Here is a 12,612-nt window from a genome sequence, read left to right on the forward strand (position 1 = left end):
TGCTGAATAGCACAAGCTTGAATACAGTGTCCTTGGTGCTCCTCAGTCTGGCAGGGAGAAAAAGATGGGTGTCTTTTATTTTCAGTTCTATATACAGCATACCAACAGAAATTGGAGTCCAGATTAGAGAACCTCTCTTTATGTCAGACCAGTCAATTTCAACTGGCCTTCACATATACTGAGCAAACTGTGCTTGAGTGCCCAAGAAAGCACGACCACATTTATTATTGTATTAATGGTACACATGATTTTCAAGGTTTGTACAACAAGAAACTGAATGATAAAATTCACCCACGGGTCCTATCAAGGGTGAAAAAAAAAAAAATGATGCAAAAACCCATGGTTGTAAAATTGTAAGCTTTGTATTTTCTATTATGAAAATGTCTGCTTTTATAATAGTAATTTGTCATGAATAAAGGTAGTTATATGGGTAGATATATATTTCTAAATATTCTTTTTTGTTCATTAAAATGTTTATTTAATTTGTATAAAGAACTCAAGATATCAAAATAAAAATGAACCCTAACAAAGACAATTTAGGAGTGACTTATAGTGAGGGAAAAAATTATTTGATCAGCTGCTGATTTTGTACGTTTGCCCAATGACAATGAAATGATCAGTCTATAATTTTAATGGTAGGTTTATTTTAACAGAGAGAGAGAATAACAACAAAAAAAATCAGAAAAACGCATTTCAAAAAAAGTTATAAATTGATTTGCATTTTAATGAGTGAAATAAGTGTTTGTCCCCTTCTCCAAGTCATTAAGATTTCGAGGCTGACGTTTGGCAATTCAAACCTTCAGCTCCCTCCACAGATTTTCTATGGGATTAAGGTCTGGAGACTGGCAAAGCCACTCCAGTACCTTAATGTGCTTCTTCTTGAGCCACTCCTTTGTTGCCCTGGCCGTGTTTGGGTCATTGTCATGCTGAAATAACCATCCACAACCCATTTTCAGTGCCCTGGCAAGTAGGAGGAAAGGAGCTTCTCTTGATGCAGTGAAGTTGTCCTGTCCGCTTAGCAGAAAAACACCCCCAAAGCATAATGTCCCCACCTCCATGTTTGATGGTGGAGATGATGTTCTTGGGGTCATAGGCAGCATTCCTCCTCCTCCAAACACCGCAAGTTCCGCTGATGCAAAAGAGATCGATTTTGGTCTCCTTTGACCACAACGCTTTCACCCAGTTCTCCTCTGAATAATTCAGATGTTCAGTCGCAAACTTCAGACGGACCTCTGAAGGACCTCTGCTTTCTTAAACAGAAGGATCTTGCGGGTGCTGCAGGATTTTAGTCCTTCACGGCGTAGTGTGCTACCAATTGTTTTCTTGGTGACTATGGTCCCAGCTGCCTCCCGTGTAGTTGTGGGCTGATTTCTCACCGTTCTCATTATCACTGAAACTCCACAAGGTGAGATCTTGCAAGGAGCCCCAGATTGAGGGAGACTGACAGTTATTTTGTGTTTCTTCCATTTGCAAATAATCGCACCCTCTGTTGTCACCTTCTCACCAAGCTGCTTGCCGATGGTCTTGTAGCCCATTCCAGCCTTGTGTAGGTCTACAATCTTGTCCCTGACATCCTTGGACAGCTCTTTGGTCTTTGGAACCTGACCGATTGATTGCTTCTGTAGACAGGTTTCTTTTATACAGGTAACAAGCTGAGGTTAGGAGCACTCCCTTTAAGAGTTTGATAGGGGATCAAATACTTATTTCACTCATTAAAATGCAAATCAATTTATAACTTTTTTGAAATGCATTTGATGTTTTTTTTTTATATTCTGTCTCTCATTGTTAAAATAAACTACCATTAAGATTATAGACTGATCGTTTCTTTGTCAGAAGGAAAACATATAAAATCAGCAGGGGATAAATAAATAAAACAATTTCAAGCATTCACAGATGCTCAGAAGAGTAAACAAATGGTGTGGAGTCTTCTTTCTTTATTTCCTGCATATTTTATACAAATTCAAGATATGCGTTAGACTACAGTACTGAGGTAAAAGTCACTTAACTTTAGGCAAATTTCTACACCTATGTCTTGGTTGTGATTCAAATTTCCTGGATAAGCTCTTCCACAAAAGAAATATAATATATAAATATAATGCCCTAATGTTTCATTTATACCCCACCATAAAAAAAATAAAATAAAAAAACAACAAAAAAAACGAACCATAATCAGAGATATTTTGTTTATTACACAGGCACTCTGAATGGGTAAGCAATGGATTAATAAAATTTGTTTTATTGGACCAGTGTATCTGAACATCCTACCTGGGTCCTCAGTCTCCAGCTCATCTATAGATGATTCAGACACTCCCTTCTCCAGGCATTTCTTACCGTGTGCCTTCGATTTCATGTGTTTAGTGAGGTTCCCTGTCAGGAAGGAAATTAATAGAGGAGCAATTTACAAAATTGAATTAAGTATGAAAGGTTATATGAAAGGATCACTAACAAAGAGCAGTAATGCATTATGGATTTTTTTATTCTTTTACATAAAGGTTTGTGGTTATGATCTGCTGAGAGTAGTAGAGTGTGCCATAAAAACTGGGTTACTCACCTTTAGTTTTGAAGGCAAAATTGCAGTGCTTACAGACATAGGGACGAATATCTGTGTGAGTGCGGATGTGTTTCTTCAGCATGCTCGGCTTTTTACAGCGGATGCCACATTCACCACACACATATTTCCCCCTCCCTCTCCCTCTCACATATATATACTCTTCATTAGACTTATACCTAAAGAGAAACAGAGACACAAAAATGTTTACTCTAACGGAGATCTTAACGAATAATTACCTAAAAATTTGATTGATAATGATTTGGCATATAATTAAAGCTTGTTTCTGTTTTATTTCTTTGTCCTCAATGATATACATGCATAAGGCACTTGAATCACCCAACAAAATAAGGCCAACTAAGCCATCCAAGTCTAATAATGCATGATCAGTCAGGCTCTCCAGGTGGAAGAAATGGCATTACTGTCAATCAAAGAGACACTAGCCAATTTTTAGGCATCTGTGATCTCATGTTTGCAGTTAGCATGTTCCTCCAAGTTTGTGCGGAAGCCCTAGGATGTAGCATGAGCAGCACTACCAAAAGTTCCAGTGGCTGGCTTTACGTTAGCTTTGTATTCATTCACAGAGACTTAAAAGCGCTTTTGTACATCACTCTGGATAAGGGCGTCTGCCAAATGGCGTAAATGTCAATTTAAATGTACGCATCTCAATCAGTGTTAATCAAAACCTTATTTAACCTTATTGTTTGAGCAATATCACCTCACAGTTATGTAATTGTTTGCTTAACACTAAGTACCACAACACAGTTTGATATGATAATAAATAATAGCCATAAATTGGGTAGCAGTTCTTTAGCAGTGTTTTGTAGTTAGTGATATAAGCAGATATACAGTAGGAGAAAGAATTTTTGTTTAAATAACCATATGCACTGTAGAAAGAAAGAAAGAGTGAGTGAGTGAGTGAGTGAGCAGAGAATAAGACAGATTGAGGGACCATATTTACATCATTTTCTCAATGTGTCAGTAATTGCCTCTTATAAAGAAAGAGTGAGGTAAGCAGACAGTAGAGATGTTGAGATACAGGAGTACTGATGTGAGAAATGGTGGAGTGGAAACAGAGTGAAAGAGAAAGGGTACAAAAAGAGACGGATGTGAATAGGGAGTATGTGGGTGTGTGACTGTATCTCATGCAGCATCTATTTCGCTTACATAATTCTTCAAAGTAAAGCAGGCCGGTGTGGTGTGATTGGTACTTAAACAACACACCACATGACAAAATTGGAAATATGTCCTTAGAAAACCTACAGTATGTGAGATACACGAGTAATAATAATTTATTTTCATACATACATTTGTTTTACTAATAGTTTTTACTTTGTAGTGCTTTACTTTTTCTGACAATAGTTTTTATAATTGTCAGGAAATCATTAAAGTGTAAAAAAATGTTTGGTGCTTTATCCATTCGAGACAATGATACCTTAACAGATAAATATGTAAATGTAATGTTTTATACTCAAATAACAAATATACAGTAAAGATGGAATGTTCTTCTTTTAACCACAACAAGCAGTGTTCAAAACTAAATATAAAACAAATGACCTAATCTTCTTGTGGATTCACATAGAGCCGTACCATAGGCATTATTCCAGAAAAACCAATAAACCTTAAAAAAAAAGGTCAGTCATGAATCAGTGGACACTCATTTTCGAGCTCATGTGATTTCAATAAGCTGCAGACTTCAGCCATAAATTTCTCTCAAGATAACAGAGCACTCTCCATATATTCTTTTTCTGTTTTGGAAGTATAAAGCCCAAGAGAGAGAGATAGTACTGAATATAGTCCATATATATAGCTTGCCTTTGTTACTCAAAATGCAACCAGTAATGCCAAAGAATATAAGTGATGAACTGTCTAAAAACAAGCTTCCAATCTATGCAGACTTTGGTGGGGTTGTACAAGATATACAATATTGGAACAAGACTGGAAAATGACATAATTATGTATAAATTATTATCCGAAAGCAAAATAAATCACTCACCCTCCCTCAAAGATGCGAACACGAAGTGGCTCACTGTGCTGCTTTGAGGTGGTAGGAGTTTCCTCTGAACTTCTCACATCTTTCTCAACCCTCTTAGTTTGAGGCTTTTCTTTCTCTTTGACAGGCGTGTTCGGTGTTTTGGCATGTACCTGTACCCCAAACCGACATAACATGTCACATCTGTACCCAAATGATACTAAACTATATACAATATTACTAAAATCAATAGGACTTTGTAGTAAATTACAGTAAAGTTTACCTCGGATACTCTGGGTGTTTTGTTGCCAACCAGCTGGTCAGTTGTTAGAGGTGGTGTTGTAGCCATGGTATATACCTCGGAGCTGTACGTTTGCTTCGAACACAGTAGTGACATTACAATTTTGGTGGACAGACCAGGAAGATTAGGGTTATACATGCTCACACTCCAAGAGGAATAAACTGATGTTTGTGGATTTGTATGGGCTGATGGGTTAGGCTTCAAATAATTCAGGTAGCACCAGCTCACTGATGTACTGGTATGAAGGCTGGGGTATAAAGGGTCAGCGGAATCTGTGTCTCTCTCTGGAATCTCAACCACTGATACACATTTGTGGCCCTCTTCCCGCCATTCTTCTTTTTTAGGTCCAGTTTCCACCTGGGAAATCTCTGGTTTATTCACCACAAATTCAGATTTCTTTCCTTCTCCCTCTTGTTCTTTCTCCACAACTACCTCTGCTCCTTTTCTGTTCCTTAGCCCCTCCTTGTTAGTTCCTTGATTTTCCTCCAGAGACTTCTCACAGCTTTTACTTTCTTCTCCACTTTCTTCTGCTTCTTCTTCCTCCTTGATTCGCTTCTGTTGTCGTTGTGCCTCTAAGCTGAGTTCTAGACTACCTGCAGGGGAAAGCATTCGCTTATTTCCTCCAGGACAAAGTGGCCCACAACTATCATCAGATGCAGTTTCGGTTCGAAATTCTAAAGGAAGGGATAAAGGTATGCAGGTCTTGAGATTAGGCGTAGGGAGCCTAAGGTAAGATCTCTGAACTTTAGTGCCCTCAAGTTTCTCCATGATGACCATGGCTGTACAGCAAATTGGTTGCTGAGACCGTGTTGTGGCTAAAATCTGAGAAATGGTTGTGTACATGGCACTCGCATAAGTAGGAATGTGAGTCTGTAAGCGCACAGGAACCACAAGTGACACCACTGGTCTAAGCTGCTCAAGGCAAGTAGCAATGATGGGGCGAGGCTGGTGCCGAGTGACAAGATGGTGATACGGAGAACCTCTTTTATGTGTACTGGAAGAAGAAGAACTAGACTCACCAATTGGTGAAGCCAAGGGATCCTGAATGATAAGACCACTTGTTGGGTACTGCAGAGAGAGCAAAGTAGGAAAAGGCTGAACAGGAAGGCCTAGGTGCTCAGCTAAATGAAGTGGTCTTGCCTGAAATGTAGATGGCACTGTTTGTATGAGAGCCTGCTGAAGCATATGACTAGAAAGGACCTCAGATAGTGTTGTAACTGGTAGAAGTCCTGTTATCTGATGTGAGGAAAATATTTCTGGTCTAGTCAGAGGGTAAACTGTAGTTGGAAGAGGGAGGGGAGTCTGAAAAAGCTGCAAAGTTTTCCCCAAAGTTTCTGGGCTAAGTCTGGAAGTGGTGCTTGCTCTGTGCTCACCAACTGTGAGAGCAGAATGGCCAGAATAAGACTGTTGGATACTTGATGATAATTCTTCCTGATCTGGCTTCTCAAGGGTTGCATGTTTCACCAAGAGACATTTTCGCCTCTCTTTCCATGAAGATGAAGTAGGCCTTTGAGACAGAGATCCACAGTCAAATGACTTGCTTCTTGTCTCTACTATCTGTGCAGGGTGTGGTGGACTTGCAGGAGCCTGCTCAGAGGCAGAGCGATGCATTTCCCTGTGATAATGTTGATAGGCACCTGGTACAGTCAGCATGTGAGACCCTTGGGAGCTCCATGTACCAGCCTGCATTTCAGGGTCAATCTTTCCTGATTCGTCAAAAGATGTAGACCGACTAGAGGTGTGGGAAACATTACTCTCTTGGCTAGGACTGCGTGATAGGGAAACTGATTCAAAGCTAGATTCTCCTGATGACTGTGGTGCTTCTGCCAAACGGAGACGCTTCTTTTTTGGTGGTAGCTTCTCTGCAGGAAGCTGAGCCAGAGTTTGACTACGCTGTGGCCACTGGAACTCCTCCTTCTCTAATTCTTTTGGAATATATGTACTTGCTGGTGGTGAAACCATCTCAGGATCTGGCTCTTTTGTCACCAAGATCTCTGGCACTTGAATTTTGGGTTGTCGAACTAACCTGGATGTAAAGGTTTGCTTGGGCTCCTCTGATTGTTTCTGTTCAAATTCTGACTCCTGAATATCTACAGACATGCTTTCCTGTTTTTCAAAGGAGCTGGTGTGCTGGATTACAGATATTTCTTTGCAAGGGCCAATCTTTTCTGGTTCAATATGTGGTGCAGTACCTGAGAAGCCCTGAAAATCATCTTTTTTCCCTATTGCTGAAGTGGTGAGATGGCTGCTAAAAGATATCGCTGCTGGACCTGGACTAGGAGGATCCTCCTCTAGGCTTTCTTCTTTCCTCCTCTTTCGTATAGCCATGGCCATTGCTTTAAACTTATAGTGCATTATTTGTCGATGATCTTGTTCAGCAGCCACTTTATTCTCACACTGCTGTTCCTGTGAAGGCTTATTCATACACAAAACTCTGTGTGCTTCATAAGTGTCCTTTTTCATCAAGTGAGTTCCACATATCTCACACTCATAAAGCTGCATTCCCTTTTGCTGCTTACATCCTGATTCTGTGGGAACACAGAGACCAGTTTCTGCTGTAAGGTCAACACCAACTGGCATTTCAATGGCAGGCTGGCGTCTTAACATTCGATGATGGTGGCCAGCTCTCAGCTCCGCTGATACAGCCTGCTGCTCATCAAAAGATTGGCTGAGACGAAAGCTGTTTGAAGATGAGCTAGTAGGATCATCTTTGACACTAGAGGATGGAACTGAATGGCTCCTCAAAAGAACTCCACTGGGACAATGACTAGAAAGTGTGCCTTCAATTAATTGTGAATGCTGTAAGTCAGTGGCATAACCACTTAAAATAATTTGTCCGGTAGTGCCACTAGTGCCAGGGAAATCTTCCTTTGGATCTTTTGGTGAAGAAAACTTAGCAGACTCAATACTACTTCTCCTAGAGAGGGAAGAACGTCTAGGTTTGACACTATCAATTTCACTTGTGTCAACTACAGCTTCATTTATAGTAATTAATTTTGTAATATGTTCAATGACTTGAGTTTTGGGCACAGTAAAAGGGATGGATTTTTCCTCATGACCCAAAGATGCTGATGATGACTGATGATGTTGGTGGGGAGTTCTCTGTTGCTGACCTAATCGTCCATACTTTCCTAAAATAATTTCAGCATAAGATTTAACATTGGCATTGGGAGGGCTCACCTGGGATAGTTCAGCACTTCCATAGCTAGAAAAGTAGCCAGATTCAGTACTACCCTTACTACCAGGACCCAGCGAAGATGATGGGCTCTCATCTGGTGATTCCATGGGAGCTCTTTTCCTTTCACTGAGTCGCATAGCTAGCCTCTGCTTGATTGCCTGGGAGTCCTCTGTTTTTAGTCCTTCTTCTGAAAATGAGATTTCAAACTTGGAGCTTTTTCTTAGAGCTGGCCTATCTTGAGAAGAATGTGGCTGATGCTGCCCAGTCTCATCTTCAGACTCTGTGCTGTCTGCTTCTGTTGCTTCCTCCTGTTCATCTCCTACTTTACCACTTTCAGCTCCACTGAAACTGGACTCTTCACGTCTAGATGCCAAGCCAGCTTTTATTCGATGGGCATGGGATTTACGATGTTTGTACAGGTTACTTTTAGTCTTAAATGAGAAACTACAAGGTACACAAGGATAAGGTCTTTCTCCTGTGTGGGAACGGATATGTTTTTGGAGCACACTGGGTTTTGCACATGGCCTTCCACAGTATGAGCACACATATTTCCCTGGTTTTTGGGGCTTACGTTCCCTTCTAGATGTTGTGCCTTCTTCCTGACTGCGGCAAGATGGAATACTCTGAAGATGACTGACATGGGTAGAGGATTCAAGAGATGATGAAGAATATCTTCCTCCAGAGGGGCCTGGGACATCTTGTAGTTGCCAAGCTTCCCCCATCTGAGACTGCTGTTGCTGTTGCCTCTGGAGCAAATCACGTCGTTTTGGCTGCCTTTTTTGATGCCGGCCATGTGATCCATGAATTGGTAGCAAGGTAGACTGTTCCTGTATTTGAAGAAGTCTACCGGTAAATGAAGATTCAGACACAGATTGTTGTCCACCAGCTCGCTCCCCATCAGACGGCCGGCTATGCTCTGCCTCCATAGAATGTAGGGAGAAGGCCTTATGGACACACTGGGAATGCCTTTATGATAACCTCACCCCTTAGCATTATTTCCCACAGCACAGAATCATCTAAAGAAAAATAGCACATGACTTGCAAAGTATGTACTAGTGTGCACAGATCAGATGAAGAAATTAAACTGGACCAAAGAAGAGCAGATGTCTTTTCTATGCTGATACTCTTTTATCCCAGCCCAAATTCATCATCGTGTCATTCCTTTGGCACTTGGAAGGAAAGAGGAAAATACAGACTATATTTGAATGATTTTCTCCACTCAATTGAGAAGGTATTCAAGCCCTTTTCTTCTCCCAAGTTGTCATATGACCACACAGCAGAGCACCTATAGAAAAACAGAAAAAAGAAAGGTATTTCACTGTGTAAACTTACATGCGTTCACATTAACAGTTTAGCAGTTAACACATTAGCAGTTTATTATAATTGCTGCAAAAGCCAGATTTTTTTTTAAATTAATCCAGTATATTTTAAAATACATATCATAGCCAAAAGAACTACACTATTACATTCAGTGCCAAATGCTCAGGACAAATATTCAAAAGAACCTAGCTATTTATGAAGCTTATATTTCTATCTAAGTCTCTGGCTTCCAGACAAACTGCCTTTTCTATTTTCATATTTCAAAGACAATATGTATTTATCAATTCATGTTCAGCATGAATAATTTGACACATTTAGGTGTTGAAATTGAGATGCAGAATATGGCATTTTTAAGTAATTATAGAATGCGCCACACATACAGTACACTAAGCTCTAGACCTTGGCCTTACCTAGCTGATGTTGACTGCTAATACTTGTTTGACAGAGAAGAGCAAAATTCTTATGTAAGGGTGCATATGCAAACTTACTTATAAGCAAACTACATTAAACCCATGAATGCCACAAAACTATTAAAAGAAACACCAAGAAAGACTTATTGAGAGATGTCCATTAGATGGTGCTGTGGATTTAAGCCAATGAGAGTCTTAGATTGAAAGCCCTAAGGTGCAACACAAGGCCATATTGTTGCTAATGAATTTTGGTGTTTGTTTTTAAACAAGTACATAATTAGTTAATCATCTATTACATTATTACCCAGTAATAACACATCATTACCCAGTTGTGTTTTACACTCTATCGACAAAAACTTTGCAACTGTTGAAAGAGTACAGTTCTTGAGATTACAGTCATGTATTAGAACTCATCCTTTAGTTTCCCAGTCAGTTTTGGGTTTACAATTGACATATTATACATTAACAACTTTATAGTGTGTACAGATTAAAATGATCAGCAACAAATATACTGTACATCACAACTTATGCACATTTTACAAATTTCAGCTTTATTGTGCACACCACAGTACACTCACAGGGTTTTTAACAAGAACAACTGTATGCCTAAACATTTTTGCAATTATCCATTCAGCCAATCATATGGAAAAGTGCAATTCATTCATCATTCATACAGGTACTGGTCAAAAGTTTCAGAATATACAAAAAATGGAATTAATTCTGACCATGGCATGGTTGTTCATGCAAGGCAGGCTGGTCTGATTATTTTGGAAACTGCTGATCTCCTGGGAAACACAGAAGTCTCTAGAATGTTCATACAGTGCAAAAAACACCAACCATCTAGTGATTGGCAGTTCTGAGAGTGGAAATGCCATACAGATGACAGCAGTAAGAGGAGAATGGACAGAATGATTCAAAGCATTCAAAGATTCAAATAATCACTCTTTAAGCAGAAAAGTATCTCACAATATAAAGCTACCACACTCGGGCCAGGAGAACCATATCATATCATGGCTGACCCTGTGCTCTGATCCAATATGATATATGCAAAAAAAGTATTTCATTGTGATGTATACACAAATGTTCTTCTTTATTTAGCTCCACTCCTGTTAGTCAAGAAAATGACTCAGTCACCAGAGGTTCACCCGAAAGAAGACATTACAAAAAAAGAAATGTATATTGCTATTAATTATGAAATAACACCTCACATGAAAAACATGCCATATGCTTCTCTTCCAAGACTGAGACGCAGTTTAGTATAACATGACAGAGTGTCTAGAAATCGCAAAAAGACAGAAAACAAACAATGATAAGTGAATGCAAATGCAAATACAAAAGAGAACTGCTGGGCAAGGGAAGAATGGAGAGAAAATCTGATACCTGAATGATCAGTCCGATGGAGCTTAAACAGTGAGAATGTGGAAGCTTAAGTTGGTGAAATTTTTCAGAACACTGAATTCACTAAATAGATCCACTCAGTAGCTTAATCTTGATAGCAACCACCATATACACACATATACACTGCCATTGATAAAAAACATTCTGCTCTGTGAAGTGCATAATAAGAAGATTTTCATCAAAATTAGAGTCTTGATTATTATCTATTATGTCCCAAAACACTACTATTATACTAATATCAGTTTCACCAGACCACGAGAATCGTTAGTATTTAGGCATACTAGATGGTGTGCATTTTATTGGGCTTGAATTCTCTCTGAATGCATGTTGACTTTTTCCACTCACACAAGATTAACCTGCACAGTAGAAATTACAACCCTTGTTACCCAATGTTCTTCCAATGTTGATGCAATGGAAATGTTCTACCAAAAGAAAAATAATTTATCCTGCAACTTTAAGAAATACTCAGAAATTTTTTTATTATATTCTGAAGAAAATAATGCTTGTCTGAAAACTACAGCTAATTTATGTAGTCTCAGTATCAATGTCTTGTATTCTGTGTGGATTTATGACCAACAGAAACTGAAAGTTTTCCAGCAGTCACATATTGAGTCCATCAAAATACTGTACGTATGAAGGAAAAAGATGGGTGATTTATAAAGTAATTTATGATGCAAGTGTTTAGGAGGTACATTGGGCATGACTGTAAATCTGTAAATGAATGACGAGGTTTATTTGAGTATATATTAGAATGTAACACTAAATAAAAAGGCAATAACATAATAGATACCCATTATTTCCCGCAAATATGTAATACTTTGGCATTGTGCCCAGGTAAGCTGATGAGCCATAAATAAACACATTTTCTGTTTACCATGTTCTGAGAACCCATTGTATCCAATTTGGCCAAGAATGGTGAAAAAAAATAGAATGTTAGATAGAAGGCACCTTTCCTATTAATGCTTTCATGTTCATAACGTTTTGGCAGCTAGTAACTAGTAAGTCATCGGCAACCTGTACTGCATTAGCATTTATTTCATGTCAAGTCATGGTACAATCTGTCAGAGATACTATTAATACCCAATTTCTATGCACTGTTTGATTACAGTGAATATAGCCATGTCCAACCGGGAGCAACAGAACAGTATACTGGAACACAGCTGCTGACAATAACGCATTTCCCTTGATAGTTCCTACTTTTTGAGCATATAATGTGTCATTCAACTACTTATAATAAACCACTTTAATGTAATCGCATAAAGGTTATAAAGCATCAGAATGCGACTGGTAAATACGCTTTCCTGTCAGTGTCAATTTTTTGTTGCCAATAATATTTAGTGACATCATAACTGTAGTTCCAACCACCTCAGTCTGTGTATAAGTGAGATCTGTACTTGGGGTTCTAGAGAAGCTCAGGAATTGACAGCAAACCAAGTCCTCATAATTAAAATTACTAAAAAATAAGCAGATGTGCTAGAATCAGGG

The 12,612-nt window shown here is 39.0% G+C and overlaps 1 protein-coding gene across 2 annotated transcripts in view; it reads right to left on the reverse strand.

The window, feature by feature from the left end:
- Positions 1-12,612, reverse strand: part of LOC132845728 (transcription factor HIVEP3) — a 49,413-nt gene that overhangs the window by 3,190 nt on the left and 33,611 nt on the right. For both annotated transcript variants that reach the window (XM_060869948.1, XM_060869949.1), the window contains 4 exons: positions 4,804-9,284; positions 4,545-4,693; positions 2,552-2,727; positions 2,266-2,367 (listed from right to left, as the gene is read on the reverse strand). In XM_060869948.1, coding sequence (XP_060725931.1) covers positions 2,266-2,367; positions 2,552-2,727; positions 4,545-4,693; positions 4,804-8,925 — 4,549 coding nt within the window. In that variant the 5' untranslated portion in view covers positions 8,926-9,284. The remainder of the gene's footprint in view (positions 1-2,265; positions 2,368-2,551; positions 2,728-4,544; positions 4,694-4,803; positions 9,285-12,612) is intronic.

The sequence above is a fragment of the Tachysurus vachellii genome, chromosome 5 (assembly GCF_030014155.1).
Source record: "Tachysurus vachellii isolate PV-2020 chromosome 5, HZAU_Pvac_v1, whole genome shotgun sequence".
In the NCBI taxonomy this organism is placed as follows: Eukaryota; Metazoa; Chordata; class Actinopteri; order Siluriformes; family Bagridae; genus Tachysurus; species Tachysurus vachellii.